The 16,424-nt window shown below is 37.3% G+C and overlaps 1 protein-coding gene across 1 annotated transcript in view; it reads left to right on the top strand.

Annotated features, from left to right (window-relative positions):
- Positions 1 to 16,424, top strand: part of VPS36 (vacuolar protein sorting 36 homolog) — a 32,345-nt gene that overhangs the window by 10,844 nt on the left and 5,077 nt on the right. Inside the window, exons 4-11 of the mRNA XM_045475048.1 lie at positions 1,421 to 1,535; positions 2,602 to 2,691; positions 3,414 to 3,500; positions 12,182 to 12,214; positions 12,339 to 12,416; positions 13,050 to 13,184; positions 14,805 to 14,870; positions 16,241 to 16,305. Of these exons, the coding sequence (XP_045331004.1) occupies positions 1,421 to 1,535; positions 2,602 to 2,691; positions 3,414 to 3,500; positions 12,182 to 12,214; positions 12,339 to 12,416; positions 13,050 to 13,184; positions 14,805 to 14,870; positions 16,241 to 16,305 (669 nt within the window). The remainder of the gene's footprint in view (positions 1 to 1,420; positions 1,536 to 2,601; positions 2,692 to 3,413; positions 3,501 to 12,181; positions 12,215 to 12,338; positions 12,417 to 13,049; positions 13,185 to 14,804; positions 14,871 to 16,240; positions 16,306 to 16,424) is intronic.

Here is a 16,424-nt window from a genome sequence, read left to right as displayed (position 1 = left end):
CCAGATCATTTGAATTTTCCTCTGCTGTCTTCCAAGGGAATCTAAACTGTAACAAAAATATTTAAAATATTTACTTTCCCATTAGTGTCTTATTTTTAACCATGTCCAGTGAGTAAGAATTTAATAATATGCCAGGTTAACTTTTCTCAAACATTCTCTTTAGTTCTCATCTCTTCCCTCCCAAGCAATTACCATATTTCATTGATTCAAAGATACACACACACACACACACACACACACACACACACACACAAATATATTTATCGTTTCACCTTTTAACATCTCATAACCTGGGGCGTGTAGGTGGCTCAGTCAGTTGAGCATCCGATTCTTGATTTCAGCTCAGGTCATGATCCCATGGTAGTGGGATTGAGCCTTGTGTCAGGCTCCGTGCTAAGCATGGAGTCTGCTTAAGATTCATTCTTCCTCTGTCTCTCTCTCTTCTCTCTCCCTCTGACCCTCCCACACACATGGTGCTATCTCTTAAAAAAAAAACACACACACCAAAACACCAAACATCTCATAACCCAAGATGTTTCTTTGATTTGGTGGTTTTTAAAGTTGAAATATGGCAATTGAATGACCTGTGAAATGAATATACTTAAAAACTGGCCTGAATATTTTATGCTGACTTTGGGATTTTTAACCTTCATTTGACAAAAGGCTCTAAGCTAGGTATCCAAGATACTTTGACTGAGTGCTTTGGTTTTGTTAATTTTCGGAAGAAGATTGTTTATTGAGCGGGCTGGGGGAAAAAGAGGAAAAAAGGCTTATAAAATTGAACAAATATAGTGATATTTTTATTAGCATAGAACATAATGGTAGTCATAAAGATTATGGTAGTTTGTGTTTCTAGAGCAGCAACATTTTGAGAATTGTTTTTGCTCTTGGATTATCTTCTAGATCATGCTGTTGATTGAGTGGCATTTTCCAAAAATTATACTGTAGAATGTTAGTTTTGGACAGAGTTTTAACAAAATGTCAGCTGGCCGGTTTTATACAGATAAGTTTTCACATTTTGTTTTCAAATGAGTAAGGTAGTATGCTTTGGCAGAAATTAGAGGCCCCCCTGGTAACCTCTGGGGATGATTCTGTCCATGGAAAACCCTAATCATAAGCCAACGTAATGAACTATCCCAAATTTTACAAACTTATTTTGAACTTATTTTTGAAACCACCTTCTGAATTAATCTATAGAACTAGTAACTTGAACGTCTTGGTTCGTAGCTTATAAATTATAAGCAGAGGTATTTTTGAAAGGTTCATTAATACTGATGTAATAAAAAATGTAAAAGAATTCCTTTCAAGATGTCCCTTGTTTCTACATGAATTTTAAAAGTGAACTGAAATATATTAAAGGTTATGAAAATAGAATTAGTGATGCTTAAAGGTGATTAAATTCATTACATTTATTCCTTAGTGCCAAAATAGTGGTTCATCTTCACCCTGCTCCACCTAACAAGGAACCTGGTCCTTTCCAGAGTAGTAAGAACTCCTACATCAAACTCTCCTTCAAGGAACATGGCCAGATTGAGGTGAGCTTTTTTATGCATAAAATTGGACTAGAAATGTGTACTTGTGTGTATTTTTATTGTTTGTTAATACGATGGAAATCCGTATTGTACAACATACCAGGTTTCACCATATTTTTACAACAAAATTTTTCTAATAGATTAAGCCTTATCAGTAGAAAAATGAAGTTTAGGTTCCAGTGAGAACAGGAAGCAGGAGGGTGTGGTCACAAGGAAAACCCAGAAGCTGGCAATATGCTAAGTCATGCTATTAGGCCACTAGTAAACTTTTCAGTGGTTTGGTTAAGGAGGCAGAGTATAATGCAGTGAAGTGTTAAACTATCTTGGTATCTGATAGCTCATCAGCCTTAAATCAGGCAGTCTTTCTTTACTGACTCCATATAGATCTAATCACTTACCTACTTACTCCATGATATGATAGTTTACAGGTTCTGATTAGTAAGTGACTATATAAGTATTTCTCAGACATTTACAAGGATATATTTATCTCCCCCATTGATATCCTAAATTATTTATGTTTTTTTTTTCTATAACCCCTCACCGAGTGCTCCTCACACAGTAGGCACTAAGCAAATATAAGTGACTATTTACAGTCATGCTCACTGTCGGTAAAAAATATAGTTGATTTTCTGTGAGTGTAGTGATGTTTTGGCTCTCATTTCTGGCTTCACATTTTAACTAGACAAATTATTCTCCGCTTCCTTCATGGATAATGGTTGTATATTTTTCTTGGCACTCTGTCTGTTTCACTATAGATTGAAAACAATCCACATATGCAGGATTGTTTAAAGTAAGTCTATTTATTCATTGTCACTCATCTCTTTGTTGAGAATAGCTCACTTAAATAGAAGGTCAGTTTCTTTCTTTCTTTTTTTTTTTTTTTCCTTTGTGCTTTCTGAAGCTGATCCAAGAAGAGAACTTCCTTTGGTTTCTTTTGATGTCTCTGAGAATTCTAGGCTTTTTGCAATGACTGAACAGACCTTTCAACTAAAGAAATGTTAAGTAATAATTTGTATAAGGATACTATAACCTGACTGACTCATTTAAAGTGTATGTATGTGCGCAACAGTTTTACAGGCGTTTGTCTGAGGAAATGACACAGAGAAGATGGGAGAATATGCCAGTTTCCCAAGCTTTACCGACAAATAGAGGACCCCAGGTATTGTTGGAACTATTTCTTAACCCAATGTTTTCAATTCTGTACTTGCATCTTCATTAAGGGAAAAGATTTCTGTGATTATAGAACTTGTGAGAAACAAAATGGTACTCTGATAAAACCTTTATTTTCAGAGAACCTAGTTTAGTGCTCTGCACACGGTAGATACTTAGCAAAAACAAATGACTACTTACCAGAGTAACTCTTGGGGTGGTCACAGTTAGATTCCATTCACTACATTCTGTTCTTCCTAATCAGTCTGGCATCAGAGAACAGACAGTGCCTCTAGGTGATGTTTTTCAGACCAGTCTAAATTAACCACCAACTGTGGACAGACACTCAAATGTGTGAAAGTACTTTGTGTAATAACTGTCAAATACCAGAATTTTTCACCATAATTTCTTGCATGTTTGACACCCTATTAAATATGATATGTATATAATAGTTTACCAAAGAACAAAAATGAATTTAATTTCTATGTAAAATACAGAGTAAAATATGCCAGTTATTGTATATACAGTTTTTTTTTTAATATTGATTTGAAGATCACTATGTATGACAAGAAACTGACAAATATTTTGAAAGGAAACTAGATGTAATTGTATGCTGTTTTTCTTTGGTTCTTTGTGGGTCCTTTTCCACCATTGAAAACACATTGTGGTGGGTTGCAAAAGATTGTGTCCTTCCTATTTTGTATGTTTTATTTTTCTACTTTTGTTTCTCAGCCAGGAAGAATAAGGGCTGTGGGAATTGTAGGCATTGAAAGGAAGTTGGAAGAAAAAAGGAAAGAAACTGACAAAAACATTTCTGAGGTAACTCTTAACATAAGTTCCAGTCAGCTGTCTTTTTTAGCCATTTGTGTTTATTCTTTTGGATGTAGCTGATGACTAATTCCGTTCTGTATATTGGAATATATTTAGTTTGCCTGAAGCCACAGTCTCTTATTCCAGGTCTTCTTCTGGTTGGCATAATTTAGCCAAACCATGTTTTAAAAAGCCTTTTCCAAAAAGAAATAAAAACAGTGCAAATTTGTTTTCTCTGATGTTAGAAAACATGGTGTGTTGTTGTGTAAGTTTTAAAGTGTAGATGGAATTGATTGGATAATACTGCTAATGAATTCAGGGTCCTCTGTATAATTATTTTGGCTGTTTGGTTAACTTAGTTGAGGGAAAAATGCTGTTCTGTGGCTGTTAACCTGGTTAGATACCACACAGCTTTATGCTGATGACCACTCGGGGACCAGACACAGAGATAGTAAGAATGGCTCAAACCAGTCCGTTATTTCCACTAGGAGAACAACGCTGAGCATGTGCATAACAGTGTTTTTGAACCTTCATCATATATGAGGAAGTTCAAGTGAAAGGGGAAGAATTCTAATTAAGGAAACCAGTTATGCATATTAGACTCTGTGGTTAGTTAATACATCTGAACATACCATTTGTTTTCCTGTGTTTATATAAAGATGGTCTTGGATTTTTATGAAATTACTCTATGAAGTAATTCTTTAGTTTTTAATAATAGTTTATAAGTTAAATCCCATTGACTAGTGCTGTTCATAGAATTTCAAGGATGTGTATCAGTCACATAAAGTCTAAACTGCAAATAGTTATTGAATACCTGTATTAATCAAGATTCTCCAGAGAGAGAGGATCTCTTTTGCACTGCTGGTGGGAATGCAAACTGGTGCAGCCACTCTGGAAAACAGTATGGAGGTTCCTCAAAAAATTAAAAATAGAACTACCCTGTGACCCAGCAATGGCACTACTAGGTATTTATCCAAGGGATACAGGTGTGCTGTTTCGAAGGGGCACATGCACCCCCATGTTTATAGCAGCACTATCAACAATAGCCAAAGTATGGAAAGAGCCCAAATGTCCATCGATGGATGAATGGCTAAAGAAGATGTGTGTGTGTGTGTGTGTGTGTGTGTGTGTGTGTATGTGTATATATATACGTATATATACATATATATATACATATACACACACACACACACACACACACACACACACAATGGAGTATTAGTCAGCAATCAAAAAGAATGAAATCTTGCCATTTGCAACTATGTGGATGGAACTAGAGGGTATTATGCTAAGCGAAATTAGAGAAAGACAGGAATCATGACTTCACTCATATGAGGACTTCAAGACACAGAACAGATGAACACAAGGGAAGGGAAGCAAAAATAATATTAAAACAGGGAGGGGGACAAAACATAAGAGACTCTTAAATACGGAGAACAAACAGAGGGTTACGGGAAGGGTTGTGGGAGGGGGGATGGGCTAAATGGGTAAGGGGCATTAAGGAATCTACTGAAATCATTGTTGCACTATTGGCTAACTAACTTGGATGTAAATTAAAAAAATAAAAAAAATAGGGGCGCCTGGGTGGCGCAGTCGGTTAAGCATCCGACTTCAGCCAGGTCACGATCTCGCGGTCCGTGAGTTCGAGCCCCGCGTCAGGCTCTGGGCTGATGGCTCGGAGCCTGGAGCCTGTTTCCGATTCTGTGTCTCCCTCTCTCTCTGCTCCTCCCCCGTTCATGCTCTGTCTCTCTCTGTCCCAAAAATAAATAAACGTTGGAAAAAAAAAAAAAAAAAGTTTAAAAAATAAATAAATAAATAAAAAAAATAAAGAAAAGATTCTCCAGGGGGAAAAAAACAATAGGAGATATATAGATGTAGATATCAATATATACCTTTATATATATCTATCTTTCCATACACAGACACACACACAGACGTTTAAATTTTCTTTTAATGTTTATTTACTTTTGAGAGGGAGGGTAGGGGCAGAGAGAGAAAGAGACATAGAATCGGAAGCAGGCTGCAGGCTCTGAGCTGTCAGCACAGAGCTGGAACTCATGGACTGTGAGATCATGACCTGAGCTGAAGTTGGACATTTAACTGACTGAGCTACCCAGGTGCCCCCAAAGACATTTAATATAAGAAATTGGCTTGTTTGATTGTGGGGATTGAGAAATCCCACAATCTGCCAAATGCAAGCTGGTGACCCAGGAAAGTTGGTGATGTAAATTCTAATCTGAGTCCAAAGGCCTGCGAACCAGGAGCACTGACGGTTTAGGTCTAGTCCAAGGGCAGGGTAAGACTGCTGTCTTGGCTTAAGCAGTCAGGCAGAGAAAGAAAACGTGAGTTCTCCTTTCGACCTTTTGTTCCTTCAGACTCTCAGTGGATTGGGTGATGCCCGCCCACAGTGAGGAGGGCAATTGTGCTTAAGTCTACCATTTCAAATGCCGACCTCATCTAGAAACATCCTCACAGACACATCAATAACGTCAAAACCTGGGAACCTCATCATCTGATCAAGTCGGCCTGTAAAATTAACCATCATAGTACCAATTCTTGGCCCACTAAATTGAAAATATAGATTATCATTGAGAAACCAAGGTCATTTGGCCTAGTAAGTGCCCGTGGTCTAGGTTTTGCTGATCTCACATTTATGGTAAAGTTGTACGTGTTCCTCGGCTCTATGTATTTCCTGCAAATTGGCAGCTGGATCCAGAGGCTTCATCCGACTTCTCTTTGATACCTTTGATAAGATTAGTGGTGATACTGTATTCTTTCCTCAGGAGGCACATCATGTCTTTGTTGATGTTGTCAGCAGCTGTTCATGTTCGGTGCATAGATCTTTTGGTTCTTTGGTGGTTACAAATGGCAATATTTTAGGATTTATTTTTTATTTATTAGTTGAAATCCTTTTTGAAGAGCTGCTTCCCTTCATCTATTTGACTACTCATACGGGGCAAGATAAATGACTTTTTCTTTATCATCAGCATAATGAATTGGTTCCTTATCCTCCAATGGCAACTCATTGGAGTTTTTTACATGTTATTGTGAACTCATAAATTGTAACATATTTGGTGGGTTTCAATCAATTACAATTATTATCCTGTTTAAAGCCCACATTGTCCCATCTTTGGCCAGTGGGAGCCTCTTCAGGTTGGCCCCTTAGTATTTTTGATGTGACTTGGTGGACAGCTTCCTTACTATTTGATGTGACAAAAGTTCCAGAACCATCTTGTATGTTTCCTGCCCCAGATCTGGAATCAATCATTACCTAAGAATCTCTGTTTGTTTTGTTTTGTTTTAGTGGTAAATTATATTTTAAAACACAATCTGCCTGCTAGGACTCTATCTCTGCTGGGCTGATCTTTATTTATTTCTAGTCCTTTTTGTGGAAAGAGCTAGGTGTTTGTTTGTTTATTTGTTTGAGTACAAGTGCCTCATAAGGTCATAGTGATACTTCCTGTTCAAAGTCAGGACACCACTACCAAATAATTACTAAAACAGTTAAAAAGATTGTGTGTGTGTGTGTATGTGAACTCCCCATTATTCCCAATTTTATTTATTTATTTTTTTTTAATTTTTTTTTTAACGTTTTATTTATTTTTGAGACAGAGAGAGACAGAGCATGAACAGGGGAGGGGCAGAGAGACAGGGAGACACAGAATCCGAAACAGGCTCCAGGCTCTGAGCCATCAGCCCAGAGCCTGACGCGGGGCTTGAACTCACGGACCGCAAGATCGTGACCTGAGCTGAAGTCAGCCGCTTAACCGATTGAGCCACCCAGGTGCCCCGTCCCAATTTTAAACATAGATGTGCAGTATCTGAAGATTCAGCCACTGGGTGCACTCTCTCCGCTCTGGCTCTCAGTGAGTCCTAGTTGTACAGGTAACTATGTGTGACACCACCAGTCCTGATGTGGACCTCCCTCCGGTAGATTTTTCAGAAGTGCTCATGGGAACAGTATTCCCTGAGTTCTGGCATGTGTGTATCCCTTGTACATGAAGTCATTTGGTGGATTTAAAATCCTTGGCTCGCGTGTTCTTTCCTTGAGTGCCTTTAATCGGTTACTTTCAGTTTTGTGTCTGGCATGAAGTGTTGCTGTCGAAGAGGGAGGCTAATCTAATTCTTTACCACCTTAAAAGTCAGTATTTTTCCTAGATGCCCAAAGGCTTTTCCCCCCCTTTTTTTAGAAAGCCCAGTAATTTTAGCAGAATGTGTCAATGTGTTAGTCATTCTGGGTTGTTATTTTCAGGTACACGGGACGCTTTCAGAATTCGGTTCCAGAAACTGTTTCTTTTAATTTCAGGGAGTTTTTTTTCAATTTTATAGTTTTTAAATTTTTTTTTTTTTCAACGTTTATTTATTTTTGGGACAGAGAGAGACAGAGCATGAACGGGGGAGGGGCAGAGAGAGAGGGAGACACAGAATCGGAAACAGGCTCCAGGCTCTGAGCCATCAGCCCAGAGCCCGACGCGGGGCTCGAACTCACGGACCGCGAGATCGTGACCTGGCTGAAGTCGGACGCTTAACCGACTGCGCCACCCAGGCGCCCCTCAATTTTATAGTTTTTAATAATTGCTTTTAATTTTTCTTCGGTGACTCCTGTTAGCTGTATGCTGGAGCTCTACTGCCTAGCTTTACTGCTCGCAACTTTCTTTCAGACCCTTTTTATCTCTTTCATTTCTGTTTCATTTAGAAGATTTCCCTCTTTTTAAACTTTTGTTTCTCTTAATATACTATCTGTTGTGTTTATTCTCTTTTGCGTTCTGTCTAATATAGTCATTATTTCTGAATTGATTTTTTAAAAATTCTTTCATGAATCCTGTCACCTCATTTCTGACTTATTTTGTCTACTCATGGCTTGTGTCATTTTATTAACGTCTTTTAGCTCATGTTGAAATAAAAGGTTATTTGATCCGATCTATGAGCATGTCAGTCTGGCTTGCTTTTATTGTCTGTAATGTTACTCTCCTTATTTTCTTTTTTCTCATAATAACTTTGTGTGGCATTTGACCTTGATGCTTGGCTGTTGCTATTTTTCTTTGTTTTTTGAAACAGCTCTTTTTATTTTTAAAGCTTATTACTCATTTAGAGAGAGTGTGAGCAGGGAAGGGGCAGAGAGAGAGGGAGAGAGAATCCCAAGCAGGCTCTGCACTGTCAGCACAGAGCCTGATACAGGGCTTGATTCAGAAACCATGAGATCATGACCTGAGCCGAAATCAGATGCTTAACTGACTGAACCATCCAGGCGCCCCTGCTGTACTATTTTTTACGTTAAATTAGTTTTGCTGCCCTTTCAGAGGAAGGCCTAGTGTAGGGTAGCTGGTCTTATTCCACAGAGCCCACTTTTCTTCTGTGTTGATGCATTATTAAAAACGGTGGTGGCCTGCTTTCTGGTTTCCTGGCCCTATTCCCTTCCTCTGTTTTTTATCTGGACCTTTTATCCCCCCTTCCTCTCTCTTGTTTTTTTTTTTTTTTTTTTTAAGTTTATTTATTTATTTTGAGAAAGAGAGCGTCCAAGAGCAAGGGTGGGGCAGAGAGAAAGGGAGAGAGAGAATCCTAAGTAGGCTCTGTGCCGACAGCACAGAGCCCCACTTGGGGCTCCATCCCACACACTGCGAGACCATGACCTGAGCTGAAATCGAGCCAGTCCCTTAACCGACTAAGCCACCCAGGCACCCCTATCTTGAGGTTATTATAGCTATTTTGTCATTTAGTTTTATAGTATATGCTGCCTATGGGTTTTTGGTTTTGAGATCTAGTTGCGCTGTCTTGTTTCATGTTAAGATTTAGAGAGATTAAAGAACTATGCTGCCATAGCCACCATCTTTCCAGAATCTTTAAATTCATAAAATTCCAGCATTTTGGCATTAAAGGGGTTTTTTCTATCCAGAGAAGTAATCATCTCAGAGCTAGTGACTAGATTCAGAACCAGGGTTATGAGAACTCAGTCTTCTGATTTGCAGACAAGTGTAGTCGACTGCATCATAGCTACTCTCTTTATCGTTCAGAAGGTACTATCACTGCCCTCTTTCAGTGACATTTACTGTCATCCTTTTGTGTGACACTTTTGGAGATGGCACGGAGCAGTGAACTAATTTTGAATTAGTATTCTTCTGAATTGTGCCATACTAATTTGGTGTTCAAAATAATGTTTTTCTTGGGGCGCCTGGGTGGCTTAGTCGGTTAAGCATCGAACTTCCGCTCAGGTCATGATCTCATGGTTTTGTGAGTTCGAGCCCGATGTTGGGCTCTGTGCGGATGGTGCAGAGCCTGCTTGGGATTCTCTGTCTCTGTCCCTGCCCCACTCATTCTGTCTCTCTCTAAATAAATAAACTTAAAATTTTTTTTTAAATTAAAGAAACCCAAAATAATGTTTTTCTTAATTTATGAAATGCTGCTGTGTTTCAATCTAATTTCCATGGAGTTGCATAGCTCAAAGGATTCAATACAGTCATCGTGCTCGTTCATGCAGGTCAGTGATTTATTCAGCAGGTGGTTCTTGCTCTCCACTTTGTGCAAGCCCTGCATCAGGTTGATGTTTTAGATATTGTGATGATGCATCAGACAGGCAAGCAAACAGGCATTCTCTACAGCAGGAGAAATGCTGCGTTAGAGAAAATGGCGGCTGCAGCAGGAACACATTATATGGCCTCTAACTTCCTTGGGGTTCAGGGAAGTCTTGTTAGCAAAAGTAATGGAAGTCAAGGCCTGAAAGTTTAGCAGGCACTAACAGAAGACTAGTAGAGATAAGAGGATCCAGGTAGAGGGAACAGAATATGTAAAGGTACAAAATCAAGAAAACCAAAACAGAATATTCAAGAATATATTAATAGTTACTAAAGCTGATAACCAAATTAATGACTGGAAACAAGAAATAATGCTATAAATCAGCATACAAGGGTACTTTTAAAGCAGATGTCATTGTTTTTTTAATTGGAGTAGAAATTTGTGGACTTGGTAGAGGGTTAGAAAGTTCTATAAACTGGCAGATAAAATAGCAGAATGGGCAAATGCATCTGTTTTGCATTTGCACGTGTGTTGCTTTTATTGTAGGTAGTTTCTCTACCTCTTTTTTTGGATAATTGGCTAATTCCTTATTTTAGAATAATAATATGGATAGATGTGAGGAAGCTTTCATTTGTGTTTTATGATTACTTAAAATATAGATAATTCTTCTAAGACACTAAAATATTTGTATTTGTCTTTTACAGACTGTAAGCAAGAGGGCTAATTTATGTATTCTGTGTGGACTCACTATTGCTTTTAGCATATTTTTTCTATGGAAATGTAACCTAGTAAATAAAGTGATTTACCATATAAAAATTTTAAAGTGTTGTCTTACTAGTGTTCCCTACCCAGGTAAAAGAAATCTGTAAATATTTTGCATATTCAAAGTAAAAATCTAAGTGTGTAAAGTGTTTGTGTCTTTTATTTTTGAAAACTAGGTTGGTGTGTGATTTGCCCTCCATTTAAATGTTAGAGTTGACTTAGTTTCAGAGCTGGTGCCCCGAGTTTCCCACAAAAGGTTTCCTGCATCTGCTGGCTGTTGCTGATAAGAATCCAGTGTTTAAGCCTTTTGTTTATCTGAGGAAATTCCTGTTAGGTGTGTGCACATTCCCCTTTGTTCTCAGTATTAACCTTAGTAAGTCTGGCCATAAGAATCTTACACAACACTCTATTCTTTTAGCAAAATCCTTTTGCAGATGGGGGATACTTTTCTGTATGTGATTAAGATGGGCATGGGCTTATCAGAATCTGCTGACCATTATTCTGTATCAACCAAAAGATTCTTCAGTTAATGCGAAGTTGCTTAATTGGCTTAAAAAATAACATTTGTGCACATCATTTGGCAGATGTTCTTCATTGGAAGTATGTTTTTGGCGATATGAAATAAATTTACTACAAATATGTCTGATTAAAGTTTGAAGAGGCCTTTGATGTGGATACTCATTGTAGTAAATCAAACAATTAATGGGTTTTATTTAGGTATATTTTGGTGGTATTTGAATGTTTTTCTTTTGTGATATCCACTACATCCCAAGCTACAAGTATAAACTCTTCAATATTTAGAGGCTGAGGTTTACAGTTTCAGTTAAGTCACACCTGCTATTAAAGCCAAAATTGTTGTGCCCAAAGAAGTATTCTGGCAGCTGCACATTGCCATTTTCAACCAGGAAAGCTTTACAATGCCTTTAATTCTTGACCTCCCATCAGGAAATGGTTTTGGCAAGAACCAGTGACAAATTCTCTTACTTATGTGAAAGAACAGTAAACAATATTTTCTGAACGATTTATTACTTATGTCACCTTTTGTTTGTTTAATCAATCATAACCTTTTTCTTTGAAAATTTGAAAAGTTGTTTTTTGCAGTTTGTTTTGGAAAATTTATGGTTTCTTAGCTAAACTGAATCCTTAGAATAAGATAGGCTTATTACTTATGTAAATATTTATATATTTATATATATAAATATATTTATATATTTATATATTACAAATAGATTAATATTATATATTACAAATATTTATATATTTATATATATAAATATATTTATATATTTATATATTACAAATAGATATTTGTAAGAAGTTTTCATAAATTTTTGTCAAAGGGAAGAAAATAGAGTGCTTCATTACTTAAAAACATCTTCAATCTTTAGATTCCAACAAAAACTCATTTCTCATTTCAGGCCTTTGAAGACCTCAGCAAGCTAATGGTCAAGGTATATGTAACTTATACCTATTAAATTCTTACCAATTATGATGTAAGTTTTGAACTTGTGTTTTGTTAGCAAGGCACTTTGGGGACTTTTTTTTTTTTTCAGTCTTTTGCTATTCTCTTCACAGGCTAAGGAAATGGTGGAGTTATCAAAATCAATTGCTAATAAGATTAAAGACAAGCAAGGTGACATCACAGAAGATGAGGTAAATAGATTGCTTTTTTAAGGCATTAGAAACCAGGTTACACAAATAACAGTGATGTTTCAGTGGTTTAGCAGTTTCTTTCTTAATGTAGTGTTTTCTTTTAGGACTTGCGAGTATATGAAAGTGCTAACGAAAAAGTCAACCATAAAAACTTTGCTGGTTCTAGTAGGATTAAAGGATACTTCTGTACATTCTCTTAGAGTGTGGAAAAGAGAGATATTGAAATGTGGAAGGAGTGGTTGTTTTATACATATCCATAAATTTGATACTTGTTTCAGTAAATTTCAGTACAATCTGGTCACAGCCATTTTCCTTTCTAAGTTTTTGGCTCTATCATTTGGTTGGCATTAAATACAGCATAGTTGCTCCCTAGCCGCTTCTCACACCAAACTCATGAGTTCAGTGGAGTATGAGATATCAAGATAGAAAAAAGAAGAAGAATTAGCTTCACACAGGGAACTACTGGAAATCCACTTTCTTAGAATTCACACTATCAAAACACAGTAGAAGAAATGGGTAGATACAGATATAATTGAGTAGAAGTGAATTTATGATAGAAAGATTTTCAATGTTGGGGTGGAAAGACTAATTCTGCTTTTTAGTCTTTTTGTGCATTTTCTCCTCTTATTATAGACCATCAGGTTTAAATCCTATTTGCTGAGCATGGGAATAGCTAACCCAGTTACCAGGGAGACCTGCGGCTCGGGCACACAGTACCACATGCAGCTGGCCAAACAGCTGGCTGGGATACTGCAGGCGCCGCTGGAGGTAAAAACAAAACCTGAGTGGTCTCTTTCGGTTGTGTTAAATTATCTCCGTGTCATCAGAAATCTTAACAAGAGTTTAACTCCTTTCACAGTATGGTTACTATTTAACCAACACGTTATTTTTTGTTCAGGAATTAAATTAGTGGGTTTTTTTTTTTTTTTGTCAAAATCTAAGTTGTTTTCAATTCCCATTTCAGATATCTGTAACTTCCTAAATCTATTTGATATAAAGTTTTTCTTCTCTCCTGTTTTCGAAAGGAAACATATGATCTCTAGATGTTTACATATATTTCTATATATCTAGTCCGAATATATAGTGTACTATTATAATTTGATAACACAGATATATCTTCTAACATGACTCAGGCAATCAAAACTTTACTTATTAAAGCACTCATATTAAGAAGTATTTCCAACATGACAAAATAAGAAAAATATAATGAATCCCTGCATGCCCATCATCCAGGTTTATCTGTAAACATTGTCCGCTGGAAATTATTTTAAAGCAGGGCACCTAGGTGGTTTAGTCGGTAAGTGTCCTGACTCTTGATTTCAGTTCAGGTGATGATCTCACAGTTGGTGTGTTTGAGCCCCATGTAGGGCTCTACACTGACAGTGCAGAGCCTGCTTGGATTGTCTCTCTTCCTCTCTGCCCCTCCCCGACTCGCAGGCCCACACTCACACACTCTCTCAAAGCGAATAAATAAACATTTAAAAAATATTATTTTAAAGCAAATCCAAGACATCACATTACTTTATCTGTAAATTTTTCAGTATGTAATTACAATGATAAAGATGCCTGTAATGTAATTATAATCCCATTTCACAAATTAAAAATTATTTTCAATATAATCAAATATCTACTTAGTGTTCACATTTTTTCTTATAGTTAGTTTGTTCAAATCAGGATACTTTGCAATTGATTGATTTGCCATCCAGGTGTTTTTTTTTTTTTTTTTTTTTTTTTTTTTTTTAAATTCCGTGGGTTTCCCTCTCCTCTTTTTTCCTCTCCTATAAAATTTATTTATTGAAGAAACTAGTGGTTCTTCTTATAGAGTGTCTCAGAGCCTGGATTTTGCTGACTTGTATGTTAACATACTTCCCTGCCTTATGTATTCCCTGTAGACTGGTAGTTATATCTAGAAGTTCTTTTTTTTTTTTTCCTGCTGGATATTTCATAGAGGGTGCTGTGCATTTCCGTCAGCAGGTACAGAATGTCTGTCTTGTTTTGTGTGATGTTAGCAGCTACTAACACTCAATGTCTAGATCTGTTACTTCATTAGAGATTACAGTGGTGATATTGCCATTTAATTCTATAATTTTTTCATTTATTAGTTGCAGTAACTCAAAACATTTAAATACACTTTTTGAAACTTGGTGTAGAGGCCCTCTTTTCATTTATGTAAATGTTGAAACAGTAATAATGATGTTAAAGTCCAAATATTGAATTTGAAATGCTTCACGGTATCTGGCTAGGTTTTCCTGTGTGCAAATTTAGTTTTTAAAAGGCTTCTTAGGAAATTTTATGAATCCTGATTTCACTCTGCTTATGATTTCTGTTAAGGAATGCTAACTTGTGTAAACTATAACATAATACTTTTTAAATTTCGTATTTTAACAGGAACGAGGGGGAATAATGTCACTTACGGAGGTGTACTGTTTAGTAAACCGAGCTCGAGGAATGGAGGTAAGAATAGAACATTTAGATATTCTTTTAACTAAATATAGACTTTCTTAACATAATACAAGTTCCCCTATAGTGAATACAATTTGAGGAAGGGTTGAGAATATCAAAACCATCTGAGAAGCAGTGTGGTGCAGTGACAAGAATGCTGTCCTGCCCTGGGGATCTAGGAGGCTGTTCCTGGTTGTACCAGTGACATGCTGATTGACCTTGAGTAGCTTACTTAATTTCACTGAGACTCGGTTGTCCTACGTCTAAAACAAGGATTCGGACTGATTGATACCTTCTGGCTTTAATATTCTGTGTTTGTATTGTGATTAGTAAGGTTGTGTATGAGGCCTTTTCCCTGTGACAGTTCAGTGTTTGGACTAACTGGGTTGGACACAGATGGCCTGGAGAGAAACAGAGGGAAAGCTGCCCTCTGCCTTTGGCCGTGAATCAGCAGTGGCTGCTCTTCAGCTCTCATTGCCCCTTCACACCCACATGTGTATGGTCTGTGCACTCTTTGTGCCCTTCAGTCAAACAGTCTTGCGGTGTCAGCAGTCACCTCTGTGCAGAGAGCTCCTACATCTTTCAAGCGCCCACCCCAGGTTCACGAGCAAAGCCTCTGCTCTGTTTTTATTTGAATAGTCCTCAAGACTGCTGTCAGTGAGTACCTCCTACTGACCAGGCCTCCCAGTACCTCAGTGAGGCAGCTACTTTTACTGTCCCCGTCTTGGGGATAATATGAGGATGAGGAATTTGAGGCTTCCAGAGATTAAATTATTTGACCAAAGCTGCACCTGGAAATAGAGGTTTGACAGGCATTTGGGCCCAGGCTGGGCCTATGACTCAAAACTGTATTTGTCAAACGCCACAGTGGGCTGATTCTTTAAGGTTGCATGGGTCTGGAAGGGTGGCCACTAGCTAGCTACATGTTACGACTGTGAACTTGAAATACACCTAATCCAAACTGAGATTTAGAACACCAGATTTAGAAGACTCGGTACAGAAGAAAGAAATGTTAAATATCTCATTGATAATTTTTATATTGATTATATACTGATGTTTTAGATTTATTGGCTTAAATAAAATACATGTTTTAAAATTAATTTCACCTGTTTCTTTTTATTTTATTAATATGACTACTAGAAAACTTAGAGTTACATATACGGCTTGCATTGCTTTCTGTCGGATAGCACTGCTTCGCTTCTTTGTTAATCCTTTTTTCCTTGTGGTGATTAAGGCAACATGAAAGGCTTGCTAAATGATTATTTATTTATTTATTTATTTTAAATTAAAAAAAAGATAGACTCCACACCCACCATGGGCCTTGAACACACGAGCATCACTCTATTAATTTGTAGTATAAACTGGGTTTTCTTTCCTATTAGTTGCTCTCACCAGAAGATCTAGTGAATGCATGCAAGATGCTGGAAGCACTACAGTTACCTCTCAGGTAAAAGAACCTCTGCAGGAAGCGTGCCAGCTTGAGCCACTGTTCCTCACACAGTAGACAGGAAAACCCTGCCAGGTCTGCCCACACAGGTCTGTGCGTGGTGGGTGAACCAACACATC

This window comes from Leopardus geoffroyi, chromosome A1 (assembly GCF_018350155.1).
Source record: "Leopardus geoffroyi isolate Oge1 chromosome A1, O.geoffroyi_Oge1_pat1.0, whole genome shotgun sequence".
NCBI classification, from domain to species: domain Eukaryota; kingdom Metazoa; phylum Chordata; class Mammalia; order Carnivora; family Felidae; genus Leopardus; species Leopardus geoffroyi.
The sequence above is the reverse complement of the archived record's forward strand: the minus strand, read 5'-3'. Positions and strand labels throughout refer to the sequence as shown.